The sequence below is a fragment of the Erinaceus europaeus genome, chromosome 19, assembly GCF_950295315.1.
Source record: "Erinaceus europaeus chromosome 19, mEriEur2.1, whole genome shotgun sequence".
Classification (NCBI taxonomy): Eukaryota; Metazoa; Chordata; class Mammalia; order Eulipotyphla; family Erinaceidae; genus Erinaceus; species Erinaceus europaeus.
In genome coordinates this window covers 21527209-21544978 of record NC_080180.1, presented here as the reverse complement: position 1 = coordinate 21544978, position 17770 = coordinate 21527209, and the positions used below count along the sequence as shown (strand labels likewise).

Genomic DNA, 17770 nt, shown 5'->3' with positions numbered 1-17770 from the left:
ACCGCAGGTGAAGCGACTTTCCTGCAGATGGGGAGCCGGGGGCTCGAACCAGGATCCTTAGCCGGTCCTTGTGCTTTGCGCCACATGCACTTAACCCGCTGCGCTACCGCCCGACCCCCAATGACACTGTATTTTAAAGAAAATTACTCCTTCTAAAATTAGCTCTCTGATAGCAAAACTGCTGGATGAAGAGAGAAAACTCAAGGACTCATCTTGCTGTTTTTCCAGCCACACAACTCCTGCTGCCTCTGCGAGTCTTCATATGCTTTGTCTTTGTAGAAAGTGCACCCCAAAAAGGGTGTGTTCAAATCTGTTTTATTTTGGTGGACAGGTGCTGTGGTTTCTCTCTTGCAATTAGACATAATTAAATATGTAAATTATATGCCTCTTAAGACTGATGCAAGTGGGTTTTTATTCTTGCTATGTGTTAGAAATCTAAGAGTAGGGGGAGTCAAGCGGTAGTGCAGCAGGTTAAGTGCATGTGGCGCGAAGCACAGGGACCGGTGTAAGGATCCTGGTTCGAGTCCCAGATCCCTACCTGCAGGGGCGTCATTTCACAGGTGGTGAGTCAGGTCTGCAGGTGTCTTCCTCTCCCCCTCTCTGTCTTCCCTTCCTCTCTCCATTTTTCTCTGTCCTATCTAACAACGACAACAATAACAACTAAAACAAGGGCTACAATAGGGAAAAAAGAAAAAAGAGAAAAAGAAATCTAAGAGCAAGGATAGTTTATTTTTAATGAGTTTTTTTATTTCTTTATTGGGGAATTAATGTTTTACATTCTACAGCAAATACAATAGTCTGTACATGCATAGCATTTCTCAGTTTACCACATAACAATACGACCCCACTAGGTCCACTATCATCCTTTTCCAGGACCTGTATCTCCCCCTCCCACTCCAGAGTTCTTTACTTTGGTGCAATACACCAACTCCAAGTCTTTTTTCTTAAAAGCAGAAGTTGTCAAAACTGTATAAGGAGAGAATAGATTCAAAAAATTATTTTGTCCACAAAAGGCAGAATTATCAGTTAAGTTATTGACTTATTATATTATTGACTTATTATAAGTTATTGACTTAAGGCATGGTACATAAAATGTGTGCAGACAAACCTATCTACAGATGTATCTACCAAGATACATTTTAAAAACTACTATACTTATGAGTGTGAAGACCTGGAGGCTTTCTAATAGGATGTCCTTACCAAAAATTTTTTTAATTTTTTTAATTATCTTTTATTTATTGGGTAGAGACATCCAGAAATTGACAAGAAAGGGGAGATAGAGAAGGAGAGAGAGGCACCTTCAGTACTGCTTCACCACTTGTGAAGCTTCCCCTCTGCAGGTGGGCACTGGGGACTTGAATCCGGGTCCTTGCACATTGTAATATATGCACTCAACCAGTTGAGCCACCACCCATCTCCCTTACCAAAATTTTACAGTTTATTTTTAATTATTACTTTTATTTATTTATTGAGAGAAAGGGGAAAAAAGAGAGAGAGAGAGAGACCGTCAACCCTGTTTCACCACTTGTGAAGTTTTCCCCTGCGGGTGTGGACTGGGAGCTTGAACCGAGTCTTTGCACATTGTAATGTATGCCCTTAACCAGGTGCACTCAAGGATGCTGAATCAAACACTTCCCTGAGGCTCGGTTAATGAAGATTAATATCCTATTATTGGATTCAGCAATGTGGATATAAAATTAAACAGAGTGGGGGTCTAGGAGTCTGGATCAACCTGCCAATACCCATGTCTATCGGACAAGTAATTACAGAAGTCAGAACTCCCACCTTCTGCACCCCAAAGAAAATTTTGGTTCATACTGCCAGAGCGATAGGGAAGTTTCAAATAGAGGGGATGGGACACAGAACTCTGGTGGTGGGGACTGTATGGAATTATATCCCTATTATCTTACAATCTTGTAAATCAATATTAAATGACTAATAAAACATTTTAAAAAGTTAAATAGGGTAGTGGAAGTTATACAAAAGACTTTCAAGCCTGAAACTCAGAAGTCCCAGGCTCAGTCCCCAGGAGCACATGTACCAGAGTCATCCTCTGGTTCTCTTTCCCTTCTTCTGTCTTTCTCAACAAAATAATTTAAATTTAAAAAAATAAATAAAGGAAAAGCAAAAAGGAGTTAGAATGAGTATCTTCCTCCAGATCACACGAAAGATTTTTTTTTAATTTTTATCATTGGATAAAGACAGAGAGAAATTGAGGCGGTGGGGTAGAGAGAAAAGACAGTAAGACACCTGCAGCCCTGCTTCACCACTTGTGAAACTTTCCCTGGGAACCAGGGGCTTAAACCTGGGTCCTTTTGCACAGTCATGTGTGTGCTTAACCAGGTGTGCCACCCCCTGTATTTGTCCACAAAAGGCATAATTACCAGGTTATTGACTTAAGGAATGGTTTGTTTTTTTGAGCGGTGACTCTCTGGAGAGATGTAGAGACACGGTCTCCAGACCATTTTGCAGAATAATTAGTTCTTCCTTCCCTCCCCAGAGAAGATTTGTTTCCAAACCAGGAGAATAAAGATAATGCCTCCCTCTGGGACAAGAGTTGGGCAGTTTGCTAGTGATCCATTTATGAGACTGGGAACTTCCTGAGGCTTTTCAGCTGTGGCACAGAACCCCTGTGTTATCAGCATCACCTGGACCTAATCCTTTAGACCCCTAGCACCCTACCCACTCTTCCCACCACGGACACCCAAGTGTTTCAATGGGATCATGAGGTAAGGGGAATTGTTATAGCCCACACTGCCTATATAAGGTACCATTAATATTCAGAACCCTATGTAAATGGGGACAAAGTCCAGAGAGCCCACACTTGTGTCATCCAGTGAACTACTGAAACCAGCAGCTTTGCTTTCCCCATGAGGAATGATGTCATTTCCCACTCTGATGGAACCAAGGGAGAAGTCCAGGTTCAAGCCCCCAGTTTCCACCTGAAGGTAGAAAGTTTCATGAGAGGTGAAGCAATGCTACAGCTGTCTTTCTTTCTCTCTCCCTATCTCCTCTTTCTGTCTCAACTTCTTTGTCTCTATCCAGTAAAATAAAAATAATAAAAACATTAACAAAAAAAGGAGGGAGAACATAGTGGTCAGAATGATGGCAGTGGAGGTGGTTAAGAATGGTCAGATTCCGGATACAATTTTTAAAATAGGAGTCGGGTGGTAGCACAGTGGGTTAAGCGCATGTGGTGCAAAGCGCAAGGACCAGTTAGGATCCCAGTTCAAGCCCCGGGCTCCCCACCTGCAGGGAAGTCCTAAAGTATATGCTATCTAACTCCAAAAAGAAATAGGTTGTTGATTTCTAGTCTGTGATGTCCAATACCCTATTAAAAAATGGACATCACTTACAGAGATTCTTTTTAAGACTTTCTCTTTCTTTCATCTGATAGGACAGAGAGAAATTGAGAGGGGAAGGGAGGTAGAAAGGAGAGAAGGAAAGACACCTGCAGACATGCTTCACTACTCATGAAGCTTCCCCTTACAGATGGGGAGTAAAGGTTTGAACCAGGTCCTTGTACATGGTAATGTGTGCGCGCAACCAGGTGCATCGCTGTCCAGTCCTTCAATTACAGATAGTCGAAGTTTGTTCCTAATTAATCAAAATGTATCTAAAATATAATGCTTGGAAGTAAAATTTTGATACATAACTGTTATTAAGCTAAGGAAGTTCTTATCTACTCCTATCCCAAGAGTTACAGTTTTTTTTCAAATTATGTGATGAACACATTCTCCTCTAATCTATTAATGTGGAAAGTTTGATATATATGATGAAACATCCTTACACTTCTGAAACAAACCCAGAACAAACCTATCATTTATTTTTAATAAATGTTGAATGTAGAGAGAGAGACAGACAGACAGACAGCCTGGTATGGTGGGAAAAACAGCCTCTAGGAGCAAAAAAAAAAAAAAAATTTGAATGTATTTGCTAATGTCTAGTTTAGGTAATTTACTTAACATCTATATTCATAATTACTGAGGGGTCAGGGTAGTATGACAGTGTGCGTCTTACATGCATAAGACCCTGGGTTTCAGCCTAGGTGCCACTTTAAAAAACAAGCAAGAGGGGGTCGGGTAGTGGCGCAGTGGGTTAAGCGCACGTGGCACAAAGCGCAAGGACCAGCGTAAGGATCCCGGTTTGAGCCCCCAGCTCCCCACTTGCAGGGGAGTCACTTCACAGGCGGTGAAGCAGGTCTGCAGGTGTCTATCTTTCTCTCCCCCTCTCTTTCTTCCCCTCCTCTCTCCATTTCTCTCTGTCCTATCTAACAATGAACAACATCAACAATGGTAATAATAATAATAACCACAACGAGGCTACAACAACAAGGGCAACAAAAGGGGGAAAAATGGCCTCCAGGAGTGGTGGATTCATGGTGCAGGCACCGAGCCCAGCAATAATCCTGGAGAAAAAAAAAAAAAAAAGCAAGAAAGAGGTCAGGTGGTAGCACAGCAGGTTAAGCTCTCATGGAGCGAAGTGCTAGGACCCGCACAAGGATCCTGGTTTGAGCCCTCCCCCCCCCACTCCCCACCTGCAAGGGGGTCACTTCACAGGTGGTAAAGTAGGTCTGTAGGTGTCTACCTTTCTCTCCCCCTCTCTGTCTCCCCTCCTCTCTCCATTTCTTTCTGTCCTATCCAACAATAGCAGCAGCAATGACAACAACAACAATAATAATAATAACACACAAGGATAACAAAATGGGAAAAATGGCCTCCAGGAGCAGTGGATTTGTAGTGCAGGCACCAAGTCTCAGCAATAACCCTGAAGGCAAAAAATAAATAAAAATAAACAAGGAAGACAGGGGCTGGGCAGTGGTCCAGCGGGTTGAGTGCACATAAGGACCTCACTTGAGTCCCCGTCCCCACAAGCAATGGAATAGTGTCACAAGTGGTGTAGTGCTGCAGGTGTCTCTCTTTTTATCTCCCTCTCAATCTCTCTTTCCCCTCTCAGTTTCTCTCTGTCTCTAGCCAATAAAATAAAAAGGAAAAAAGCAAGAATAGCTGGGAGGTGGTACGGTGGATAAAACACTGAACTCTCAAGCATGAAATTCGAGTTTAATCCCCAGCAGCACATGTGCCAAAGTGATGTTTTGGTTCTCTCCCTCTCTATTAAATAAGTAAATAAAGTAAAATAAGCAACTGAACAATGTATTTATTTTATATATTTATTATTTTTAACCAGAGCACTGCTAAGCTCTGTCTCATAGGTGCCAGTGATTAACTATGGGACCTCAGAGACTCCAGCATGAAAATCTTTTGCATAACCACTATGTTATCTCCCCAGCCCAGAAGAAATAATTTTCCTTTCTTGTGCTACCTGTGAAAATAGAACAGTATTATCCCCAAATACTGATTGAGCCCCTATACATAAAAAGATTGTATGAAATGCTAAAAAGTGTCAGTCCCTACTTTAAAAATATATATTGTTATGGGGGTTGGGTGGTAGCGCAGCAGGTTAAGCACATGTGGCACGAAGCACAAGGAACAGTTCAAGCCCCCGGTTCCCCCACCTTCAAGAGGGTCGATTCACTAGCAGTGAAGCAGGTCTGCAGGTGCCTATCTCTCCCTGTCTCTGTCTTCCCCTCCTCTCTCCATTTCTCTCTGTCCTATCCAATAACAATGACATCAATAACAACAACAATAATAATAACCACAACAATGATAAAACAAGGGCAACAAAAAAAAGGGGAGGATAGTCTCCAGGAGCAATGGATTCATGCTGCAGACACCAAGCTCCAGCTGTAACCTTGGAGGCAAATACATATATATATTGTTACGTGGTCTGGGAGATGGCACAGTGGATAAAGCACTGGACTCTCAAGCATGAGGTCCTGAGTTCAGTCCCCAGCAGCACATGTACCAAAGTGATGTCTGGCTCTTTCTCTCTCTCTCTCTCCTCCTATCTTTCTCATTAATACATAAATAAAATATTTAAAAATATATATTGTTACTAAATTTTAAATGAGAAAGAGAGGGAGAGAGAACCAAAGCATCACTCTCTCACATTCATTACCGGGGACTTAACACAGGATCTCGTATTTGAGGGTCTAAGGACACCAGTCCTTACTTTTTATAGTAAAGGAGATAATAATTGATTACAGAATGGATCAGACAAAATCAGTGCAGCAGTGCTAAGAAATGCAATGCATAGTTAGACTATATAATGGGGGTGAGTTATCAGAGGCAGAAAAGCAACACTCAGAGAGAGAGAGAGAGAGAGAGGGAGTCGGTTTTGCTAGAGACAGAAAACTGAGAGGGAGGAGGAGATACAGAGATATCCGCAGCACATCACTACTTGTGAAGCCTCCCCCTTGCTGGTGGAGACATGGGACTGAACCTGTGTCCTTGTGTGCTCTACCAGGTACACCACCACCTGCTCCCCTCAACGTCCTTTTAAGAAACATAGAAGAGAACACCTAGATATGGACCAGGTCCTGTTCACAGATGACATGACTGTCTAAAATTCCAAGAAATTTATCAAAGTCACAGAAAACAGGTTCATCACTTAATTTATTCTCCAACTCAGGGCAGCAAACTCTGTCCAACACTCCAAAAGTTGTTTTTAGGAAGAAAGAGTTACTGAGTCTCTACAGTCAAGTCGCCCAGAACAAGCCAATCACAGACATCCTGTGCCATGGCGTTGTAGTCATGCCAGTTGAAGTGTCACCACAGGCTTTTGGAAACACACTCACAGAGATCAGAGTGGAAGTTCTGCTTTTCCCTATTTCTGTACTTCAGTCTCTTGCCAAATTTTCTCTTCAACAAAGGGAAACAGTCTAGAACCTTTGAAATAGAGCTGGACAGTGACAAAAGATCAGCAGTGTGGTTTCTTAGCTAAGCTAGCAGAGGGGCTGTCAAAGTAACCCTGGGTTCTCAGAGCAGAAAAGAAGTGTCCCCCCCACCCCACTCCACTTCCTCTCCAACTCTCCCTACCCATCCACACTCTATCCATGTTGGCACACCGTGACTTCCTTCAAGGCATGATACAGGATGCTCCAAAAATTCAGAAAGAAGTTTACTCCGGTTTAAGGTGTTTGGGACTTCTGCTAGAAATCAGAAGATTTGAGCCAAGGTGGGTGGGGGAGAAAGGAGTTTATACTTGCAGAAGAGAAGTCCAGCTCACTCTGATAACTCACAGCCCTGAACAAAGGGATGGTACAAACTTATGTAGGGGGTGCAGGCTGAGAGCAGAAAGTGTCACCACAGAAGCAGAGGCTGCAAGGTAAAGGGGGTGGAACTTGTACCTACTGCTTAAGGTCTGGTTGCCTTAGTTACTATTCTGGCTACTGTTATCTTTTCCTGTATAGCTGTGTCTGGGAAAGTCTAGCCTCAGCATAAGATACACCACTGGGGGTGGGGAGGTATCTTTTTCATGGTCTCCTGTTATATGGGGCTTCTCTCCTTCTTACAGTTTGGTTAGTTAACTCTTTCTTTGCCTTGACATTCTCTTTTCCATACAGGGCATTTTATTTTCTGGCATTCTGCTCTACTTATCTACTGCTTACTCAGTGAAGTTCAGTCTGACTTTCTTCATCTCAATTTTTTGTTTTCATTTTTTTTATAAATTTTATTTAGTTATTTTCCTTTTTGTTGCCATTGTTTAACATTGTTGTGGTTATTGATGTCGTTGTTGTTGGATAGGACAGAGAGAAATGAAGAGAGGAGGGGAAGACAGAGGGGGAGAGAAAGATAGACACCTGCAGACCTGCTTCACCACCTGTGAAATGACTCCCCTGCAGGTGGGGAGCTGGGGGCTTGAACTGGGATCCTTACACTGGTCCTTGCACTTGGCGCCACCTGCGCTTAACCCACTGTGCCACCACCCGACTCTGTTTTCATTTATTTTCAATTTTTCTATTCTCTGTCACTGTGACTTAGTGTTTGTTTGTTTGTTTTTTATGGGAGCACTGAGCAGCTCTGATTTATGGTGGTGCAGAGGATTGAACCTGGGACTTCAGAGTCTCAGGCACGAGAGTCTCTTTGCATAACCATTATACTATCTACCCCTGCCCATCACCGTGACTTAGTAATATGCGTTTGGTTCCTCTCTTAGGTCTATGTTGGCGCCACCCAGCTCTGGCCTTCCCGCCAGAAGCCTTCTACCCCTGTAGCTGTGGGGGGCAGAGATATTCTTGGAATCACCAGGATTTCTAACAAGCACCCTTCTGGGGCCTTCTTACAAATACACTATAATCATAACATAATCATAACATAACATAATCATGTTATAAGCACATATTATAAGCATATTCAGGGGCTTAATTTTCAGAGACTCTTCAGAGGAATAGTTTTAGCTGGCCTGGAAGTAAAGGAAAACCAATCTCATGGAAAGCTAGGGCTCCAGTGTTCTTCTGGCTTGCAGGTATTAGTGAACGGAGCTGAGAACCGGCTCTCATCCACCCATGTGCGGTGGAAAGCAAATGCCAGTTGTATTTGGCTATTGACGTTAAGAAAGCAAACCAGAGAAAGCCAGCCAGACATTTACCATCTAGTGTCTCTCAGTGTCTATTTCTGACTCATCTAGCTCTAGCTGTGCTGCCAACAGAGCTTAGGCCCCAAATCTTAACTGAGCACTGGTGTTATATTCTGGTTATTATAGCAGCTGGTCAGGACAAGCAGCTTAACTCGAACCCAAAGGGACCCCCCCCCACCCGTGCCCAGGTGGATCTGATGAACAAAAGCAGTCAAGAAGGGCCCAGGAAATGACTGTGCCTTGTACTCCTCCACCTGGGGATTCTGCCAGGTTGTTCAATTCTCTGATTCCAACTCAGCCTGTTGAAAAACTAAGGTGGAGGAAGTCAGAGAGTAGCGCAGTGGGTTAAGCGCATGTGGCACAAAGCGCAAGGACCGGAGTAAAGATCCCAGTTCGAGCCCACAGCTCCCCACCTACAGGGAAGTTGCTTTACAGGTGATGAAGCAGGTCTGCAGGTGTCTATCTTTCTCTCCCCCTTTCTGTCTTCCCATTCTCTCTCAATTTCTCTCTGTCCTTTCCAACAACATCAATAACAATAAGAATAATAACTACAACAATAAAACAAGGGCAACAAGAGGGAATAAACAATATACATGTATATATGTATATGTATATATATATATATATATATATATATATGAAAAACTAAGTTGGAGGGGTAGTGTCACACCCTACAAGTGCATATGTTATAGTGCTCAAGGGTCAAGGTTCAAGCCTCTGGCCCCCACCTGCAGAGGGGAAGTATCATAAGTGGTGAAGCAGTGTTGCAGATCTCTCTCTCTCCCTATCTTATCCCTTCCCTCTCAATATGCTTCTACCAATAAATAGATAAGAGAGAGAGAGACTAAGGCAACAGTGGCTCAGGAGATGATGCAGTGGATAAAGTTTTGGACTTGGAAATATGAGATCTGAGGTCCATCCCTAGCAGAAAATAAATCAGAGTGATGCTCTGGTTCTCCCCCTCTTGCTTTCATAAATAAATAAATAAACAAATAAACAAATCTTTAGAGCAAGTAAATAAATGGATGGGAGTACTGTGGATAAAAACTCTGGGCCTAGGTAGTGGCACACTTGGTTAAGTGCACACATTACAATGAACAAGGCCCCAGGTTCAAGCCCCTGGTCCTGTAGGAGGAAAGCTACATGAGTGGTAAAGCAGGGCTGCTGGTATCTCTCGTCTCTTTCCTTCTCTGTCTCTCCCTTCCCTCTCAATTTCTCTCTGTCTATATCCAATAATACTTTTTTACATCACAAACAAGTGTGATTCTTTTAAATATTTGTTTATTCCCTTTTGTTGCCCTTGTTTTACTGTTGTAGTTATTGTCGTTATTGATGTTGTTGCTGGATATGACAGAGATAAATGGAGAGAAGAGGAGAAGACAGAGAGGGGGAGAGAAAGAGAGACACCTGCGGACCTGCTTCAAGACTTGTGAAGCGACTCCCCTGCAGGTAGGGAGCCAGGGCTCGAACCGGGATTTTTACGCCAGTCCTAGGGCTTTGCGCCACCTGCGCTTAACCTGCTGCGTTACTGCCCGACTCTCAATTTTTTTTTTTTTTAAGAGTGGATAAAGACTCTCAAGCATGACATCCCGATTTCAACCCTGGGCATCCCATGTGCTGGAGTGATGCTCTGGTCCTCTCATTAACAAATAAATGAAATACTTAATAAATTAATTAATTCACAAATGCACTAATAAATAAATAGTAAGGTAGCCTCATGATGGCTAATTCCAAACCCTTCCGCTCTGGTTTGAGTCTAGACCAAGGTAGCCCGCGACCTTTCTACTTAACATGAGCCTACTCCACCCTACAGGCTGCCTCTAGTCTCCCTTCCTGTGTGGGGCTCAGCTGGTCCCTGCGGCAGGAGCTGCGATCTTACCGTTGGGTGAGGGGAGGGTGGGCACCCTGCTGGTGGGTGGGGCGCAGGGCGTCTCTGCCGGCCTCCCGAAGCCCGCGGCGCATTGTGGGATCTGTCAGAGGGCCAGGAGGAGCAGGACACGCCGCTGGGTCATGGGCTTCCAGTCGGTGAGCCCTTCGCCCCTAGATCCTGCTCCAGGGAATTCCCCCCCACCTGGCTGTGGGCGCTCAGCTCCCGGCCTGGGGCTCCCGCCCCGCCCCGCCCCGCCCTGGACGCTGGGTCCCCCGGGACACCGCCCTGGACCTGCCCCGGCTGCCCGCTGGCCCTGACCCTCCGGCTTCGGCGGGCTCCCCAGGGCCAGGCCGCACCTGCTGGGGGGCTGAGCCCCCGGCGCTCCCCCGGGCTGGTGGTCACGCTGCCTCCTCTACCCACAGAGCACCATCTTGCTGGCCTCCCTGGGGGTGGGGCTGCTGACCCTGCTCGGCCTGGCCCTGGGCTCCTACTGGGTGCGGAGGTCCCGCCGACCGCAAGTCACTCTCCAAGACCCTAATGAGAAGTACCTGCTGTGGCTGGTGGACAAGACGGTGAGCAGCGGAGGGCCGGGGACGGAGCGGACAGCGTCCACTGGACACGGGGGTGTGCGGGGGGGGGGGTGGGGGACGAGGGCTGGGCAGCAGTAAATCCGCCCGCTGAGACACTGTGTCCTCCGCCGTCCAGACTGTGAGTCACAACACCAGGAGGTTCCGCTTTGCCCTGCCCAGCGCCCACCACATTCTGGGGCTGCCTGTAGGTAAGGATGTGTAGGGGGGCTTGGGAGAGGCAAGGTGTCCCCTGGAGGGCGGGGCAACTCCTGCTTCAATCTATCGCCTCCACTCCCCATTCCCCTCCTCTTCCCTGGCTTTTGCAGGCTGGGGATGGGGGGGACTTCGGGACCCCTGAGAGCAGTGGCCTCTGTGTTCCAGACATCTATCACACTCAAGCGAGTCTCCCCTTCTTCCTGCACAATTTCCTCAGACCTCTCTCTGATGCAGCACTCCTTCTTCCTGGTTACTCTAAGCCTGGACACACTGCCCTGCCCAAGCTAAAATCTTGGCAGGAATTGCTAGGAGCTCCGATGGGGGTGGGGGGGGAGGGGGAGGAGCTTGGGAGGGAGCCCCTGTGGCTGAGGCGGAGGACGCCTCACCATCTGCCAGCTCCCTGAGGCAATGACAGCCCTCTGCATGTCCCCAGGCAAACATGTCTACCTCTCTGCCCGGATTGATGGCAGCCTGGTCATCAGGCCATACACCCCTGTCACCAGCGATGAACATCAAGGCTATGTGGACCTGGTCATCAAAGTAAGGGGCCGGGCAGGAAGGAAGCTCAGGAGTCCCTTACCCTGCAATAGGAGGTGCTTGGTTTGGGAAACAAGAAAATCTGAGGGCTGGAGGGGAGGGAGCCCATGTGTGGTCCCTGTGTTAGCTACCTGGAAGGAAGGTTCAGTCAGCATGGGGCTCAGCCACCAATGACATTCCAAAGAGATCGTCTCATTCTGTCTTCTCAGGTCTACCTTAAAGGTGTGCACCCCAAATTCCCTGAGGGGGGGAAGATGTCTCAGTACCTGGATGGCCTGAAGATTGGGGATGTGGTGGAGTTTCGGGGGCCAAGTGGGCTGCTCACTTATAACGGGAAAGGTAATGAGTGGACTCTCTTCTCCCACAACCTGTTCTCCACTTCTCTAGGTAGCACACGGTGGCTGGGTGTGTGTGTGTGTGTGTGTGTGTGTGTGTGTGTGTGTGTGTGTGTGTGTGTGTGTTTGGGGGTGGGGGGGCAGAGCTTCTCACTCTGTAAGCATATCACTGATAATTTGAACTCACCAGAGAGAGAGAGATGACTAAAGCAAACATGCCTCACTCCTCAAAGATCATCTCTCCAGTGGGCTTTACTAGATGGAGCCAGGACCAGCTATCAGCCCTCTCTGTAGACCAGCTGGGTGCATTTGCAAGCCTCCAGAGCACTCCATGGCACTTGCTGGCTTGTACTAAGCCTGTGTGGCCATAGGCTGGCAGGTAGTTAATAATACAGGACAGATAGCCCTGGCCCCATTGTCCCTCAAGTGTATTATTGTCAGGGCTGGCTCTTCTCAAACCTCCACCCCAGCCGCAGGATCAAATTTCATAGCTGTTGTTCCACTGACCTGGGACATGCTTTTCATGCTGCATTTTTTTTTTTTACCAGAGTACTGCTCAGCTCTGGCTTATGGCAGTGTGGGGGATTGAACCTGGGACTTGAGAGCCTCAGGCACAAAAGTCTCTTTGCATAACCATTATGCTATACCCCCATCCTCTGCATTCGTTTTCTAAGTTTGCTGTATTAACTTTGCTTTTCCACACCTCTCTTTGCTCAACTTCTCAGGAAATTTTAGCATCCAGCCCAACAAGAAGTCTCCCCCAGAATCCCGAAAGGCAAAGAAACTGGGAATGATTGCTGGCGGAACAGGTGTATGTCACTTGAGGGGCCATTCTCCACCCCCCATTGTCAGTAACACTGCTGTTGTTACCCTGAAAACTTCCAGTGCTCCCCCAAAGGCTGGGCAATTGTAGCTAAGCTGTTAGTTGAGAGAGTCATACCAATGACTAGAGCTCCCCAATATCTGAAAAGCAAAATCATAAAATCAAGTAGAAACAAACAAAAAAATATTTTAAGTTATTAATGTGAGAGATAGGAGGAGAAAGAGAGAGAAAGAGGTCTAAAGCATCACTCTGGTGCATGAGCCACTGGGGACTGAACTCTAGATACGATGCTTGAGAGGCTACTGCTTAGTAGTGGTAGCATTAGTATTATTAGTATTGGATAGACAGAGAAATTAGAAAGGGGAAGAGGAAATAGAGAGAGAGAGAGAGAGAGACCTGCAGCCTTGCTTCACCACTCTTGAAGCTTTCCCCCTGCAGGTGGGGACCAGGGGCTTGAACCTGGGTCCTTGTGCACTAAACGTGTGCACTTAACCAGGTGCACGTAGCCCCAAGACTCTACTGTTTTACTCACTGCACCACTTCCTGGATCACTCAAAGATGATGATGATGATGATGATGATGATTAGAGTGAGAAATAAACCAGGACCTCAAATTGATTGGATCTAATACTTTTTTTTTTTATGAGAATAGAGAAAAGCAAAGAAGAGGCTAGTTGAGAAGAAAGAAAACACACTTTGGGTGCTTCTGTATATAAAATACTATACTGGTCACTTTTATATATGAACCATGAAGCAGGTAACCAGCCTTGCCCCCTTTAAAGCAGAGAAAAGAGAGGTTCAGAGAGATCTAGAGCTTTCTCGGGGTTATTGGTATGCCCAGAGACAGGGTTAGTATCCAGGTCTGCCCAGTTCCAAAGCATATGCACTTAACCTGAATGCCCAGTGTTCCAGAACCATCATCATTGAATAGTCAGGTACTGACCTATGACATGCATCCTAGCCTCCAAGAACTTTCAGAGGCTGTCTCACATTGGTTCCTTAGCAGGAATTCAACCATGAGAACTTGTAGAGCATGTCCAATTCAAGAGTTTTAGAGAATTGCAGGGTTGGGGAGTATCAAGAGATGTAGGTGTTGAAGAATACATGGTAGGAAATTAGAGGAATTGGATTTTCTTTTAAATAACAAAACAACAAAGGGGTTGGGTGGTGGCATACATCACCATGCATGAAGACCCTGGTTCAAATCCCCAGTTCCCACCTTCAAGGGGGAAAACTTCACAAGTGGTGGAGCAGTGCTACAGGGCGCTACAGGTATCTCTCTATTTGTCACCATCTTTCTGTCTCTCATCCTTTATTTTAAAAAAAAAAAAAAGTCACCAGAAATGGTAGAGCTGTATAGGCACTGCGCTCTGGTGATAATCCTGGTGGCAAGCAAACAGTCACTAAATGAAGAAAGGGTTGGCTGGAGGGAGCTGGTTGGTGGCACACCTGGTTGAGATCACAGGTTACAATTTGCCAGGACCCAGGTTTAAGCTTCAGGCCCCCATTTCCAGGGGAAGGCTTCATGAGCCACATGTAGCAAGGCTACAGGCGTCTCTCTCCCTCTCTGTCTTCCCCTTCCCTCTCAATTTCTCTGTCTCTATCCAAAATAAGTAAGTAAATTTTAAAAGAAAGGGTTGGCTAGCCGAAGAGTTGGGGCAGGGGGTAGGCTGTGGCTGCCACATCTCACTGTGGGATATCTTCATATAGGAATCACCCCCATGCTACAGCTGATCCGGGCCATTCTGAAAGACAGAGAAGATTCAACCCAGTGCTTCCTGCTTTTTGCCAACCAGGTTTGTGCACTCTTCTCTGTCCTTCAAGGCTGCTGTGTGGGTAGGGTTGAGAGATGTGGCACCTCAAGGGGGTGTAGCTCAGGGGCAGAGCATTTGACTGCAGAGAGAGAGAGAGAGAGATGGCACCACTTTTGGCAGTATTGGTTTGTTCTTATGTAAGTTTGAGAGACTTCACATGGAGGGCAGAACATTGGTCCACATTCCTTCCCTGACACCCAAGGAAAGAAGAAAACATTTAAGGAGTTTAGCCCTCAGTAGAGACACTTGCATCTCTTTGGTTAACTATTCCATTTTTTTTAACTTTCTTTTTTTTTAACTTTTATTTTATTTTATATATATATATTTTTTATTTTCCCTTTTGTTGCCCTTGTTGTTTTTATTATTGTTGTTGTTATTGATCTCATCATTGTTGGATAGGACAGAGAGAAATGGAGAGAGGGGAAGAGAAAGATGCAGACCTGCTTCACCACCTGTGAAGAGGGCTTGAACTGGGATCCTTACACCACCTTGAAGGGGGCTTGAACCGGGATCCTTACACCAGTCCTTGCGCTTCATGCCACGTGCACTTAACCTGCTGTGCTACCGCCCGGCCCCCTCCATTTTTTTTTTGCCTTCAGGGCTCATTGCTAGCACTATGAATTATGTGACACCCCTGAAGGTGGGGAGGCTGGAACCGGGATCCTTGTGCAGGTCCTTGTGCTTCATACTATGTGTGCTTAACCTGGTGCACCCAGCCCCCAGTATTCCATCTTTATCCCTCATGCTGCTTAAACAAAGGCTATTTCCTTCTACTTCCTCAAAGTCTTGCTTAGTCCCTGAAACTTTATCATTTTTTGCCCTTGCCTATTTGGAAAACAGAGAAGTATGTTTATGCTTTTTTTAAAAAAAAATCTATTTATTTATTATTGGTAGAGACAGAGATATTGCGAGGGGAGGGGGAGATAGAGAGGGAGAGAGACAAAGAGACACCTGCCATACTGCTTCACCACTTGTGAAGCTTTCCCCCTGCAGGTGGGAAGAAGGGCCTTCCCTGCGCACTGTAATGTGCGTGCTTCACTAGATGCGCCACCGCCTGGCCCGTTTGTGCTTCTTATGTGGGCCTGAGCTGTTTGCTAGAATCTCTGCTTCCTCTGTTCATTTTCCTTTCAGACTGAAAAGGACATAATCCTCCGGGAGGACTTGGAGGAGCTGCAGGTCCAATATCCCAATCGCTTGAAGCTCTGGTTCACTCTGGATCATCCCCCGGAAGGTACCTACCCCAGATCTGGACCCTCCAGCCCAGGGCCTTGCTCCTTTCTCTCTTGAGTTTTAGTTTCAGTGAATCCAGCCTTTCCTGACAGACTTCCCCATCTGATCGCCTGCCAGACCCTTCCCTCCACTGCAACTGGAGTCTACCCATGGGGCTGCTGCTGCAGTTTGATTGCAGGCCCTTCCTACCGCCGCTCTGCGCCCCCTGCCGGCAGGCGTCTAGAGCGTCATTTCTCTCTTCTCTCCTCTCCGGCAGATTGGGCCTACAGCAAAGGCTTTGTGACTGCTGACATGATCCGGGAGCACCTGCCTGCTCCGGGGGATGATGTGCTGCTGCTGCTGTGTGGACCACCTCCCATGGTGCAGCTGGCCTGCCACCCCTCTCTGGACAAACTCGGCTACTCACAAAAGATGCGGTTCACCTACTGAGCCTCCCCCAGTTTCCCCAGTCCCGTTCCCTGCATCTGTCACCCAGATACTAAAAAAGCCTTCCTTCCCTGCCATTTTTTTTGTCCTACCCTGGAACTAAAATCTAGGTGGTCCATCCTTGCAGATATGGAAGTGAGCCAAGACTGAGTCCCTCTGAGAGGCCCCCTATGTTTCCTTGTGATAAAAGGCCCAGGGAAGGCCCATGGAACAGCCTCTTCTGTGGGTCAGAAAGAGAGAAGCTGGCCAGAGAAATAGCTCACTTGGATAGTATGCTGCTGTGCCATGTGTGTGACTCAGGTATGAGCTTGACCCTCCCACCCCACACACATACTAAAGAAAGAATCAGTGCTGTACTCCCCTTTCACTCTCACTTCTCTCTCTCTCTGCATTTCTACCCATCTCTAGCTCAGAGAAAGAAAGAAAACAGAAAGGAAAGAGAGAGGAAGAGAAGGAAGGAACGTGTATATTTGTCCCAAGACTGGCTAGTTCTTTGACAGTGCCACACTCTTTGTGCCTGTGAGGAAAAAACTATGTGTACAATGGGTTTTGCTTCGTATCTGGGACTTAGCCTACAGCAGACTCTGTGTGTGAGCACATGCAGAGCAGACTCACAAAAGATGCCTTATAGAGATTGCACACAAGGAATACTGTCTTCAGAACAGAGAAAGGAATCTGAAATATGTACCTGGGTGTCTGCCTCTCTCTGCCCTTGACCAGGCTGGAGGAAAAGGCTCCCCAGAGTCTAAGACTGTTGCTTGTGCCTGGAATGTCGACTATGCAAATAAAAAAGGGCTTGTGTCAGAGGTTCTTGTTCCCAAGGATTTTTTTTTTCCTCAAGGATTTTTGTCCCTGACTACCTTGGGTGAAAGGTAATCAAAATTTCTCCTGGGTCTCCCAAAGATTCTTTCAGCAAATGTGTATCCTGTGCTGAAACGTGAGCTGCCACCAGACTCAGTGATGATCTTAGCAGCTGTCTCAGCAGAGTCAGAAGTTCAGCTTCTCCCTGGAGACTTCTAAGCTGGGGGAAGCAGAACACACTGGGTGTGTGTGTGGGGGGGGGGGGAGCAGAACACACACTTTATGAGCCCAACTACCTCTCCCGGAGCTTGGACACTCTTCCTCTTCCTCCTTCTCTTGGCCTTTCTCCCAGTTCTGCCTGCATGGCACCTTTCAGAAAAAATGCAAAGAATTGTCTTCTTTTTTTTAATGTATATCCCTATCTTTTTATTATTTAATTTTTTATTTATAAAAAGGAAACATTGACTAAACCATAGGATAAGAGGGGTACAACTTCACACAGTTCCCACCACCAGAACTCTGTATCTCATCCCCTCCCCTGATAACTTTCCTGTTTTTAACCCTCTGGGATTATGGACCCAAGGTCATTGTGGGATGCAGAAGGTGGAAGGTCTGGCTTCTGTAATTGCTTCCCCACTGAACATGGGTGTTGACAGGTCGATCCATAATCCC

At 46.3% G+C, this 17770-nt stretch overlaps 1 protein-coding gene and 1 long non-coding RNA gene across 2 annotated transcripts; one reads left to right on the top strand and one right to left on the bottom strand.

The window, feature by feature from the left end:
- Positions 1–750: 750 nt before the first annotated feature.
- Positions 751–10842, bottom strand: LOC132534607 (uncharacterized). Its single transcript, XR_009546318.1, has 3 exons — positions 10705–10842; positions 10358–10448; positions 751–966 (listed from the first exon to the last, which is right to left on the bottom strand). It is a non-coding gene; the product is annotated as an uncharacterized LOC132534607 (long non-coding RNA).
- Positions 10383–17103, top strand: LOC103112639 (NADH-cytochrome b5 reductase 1). The gene is made up of 9 exons (XM_007522108.3): positions 10383–10503; positions 10771–10920; positions 11054–11126; positions 11567–11673; positions 11880–12009; positions 12731–12814; positions 14538–14623; positions 15773–15872; positions 16128–17103. The coding sequence occupies exons 1-9, from the start codon at positions 10489–10491 to the stop codon at positions 16298–16300; spliced, it is 918 nt and encodes a 305-aa protein (XP_007522170.1). The 5' UTR covers positions 10383–10488; the 3' UTR covers positions 16301–17103.
- The last annotated feature ends 667 nt before the right edge of the window (positions 17104–17770 follow it).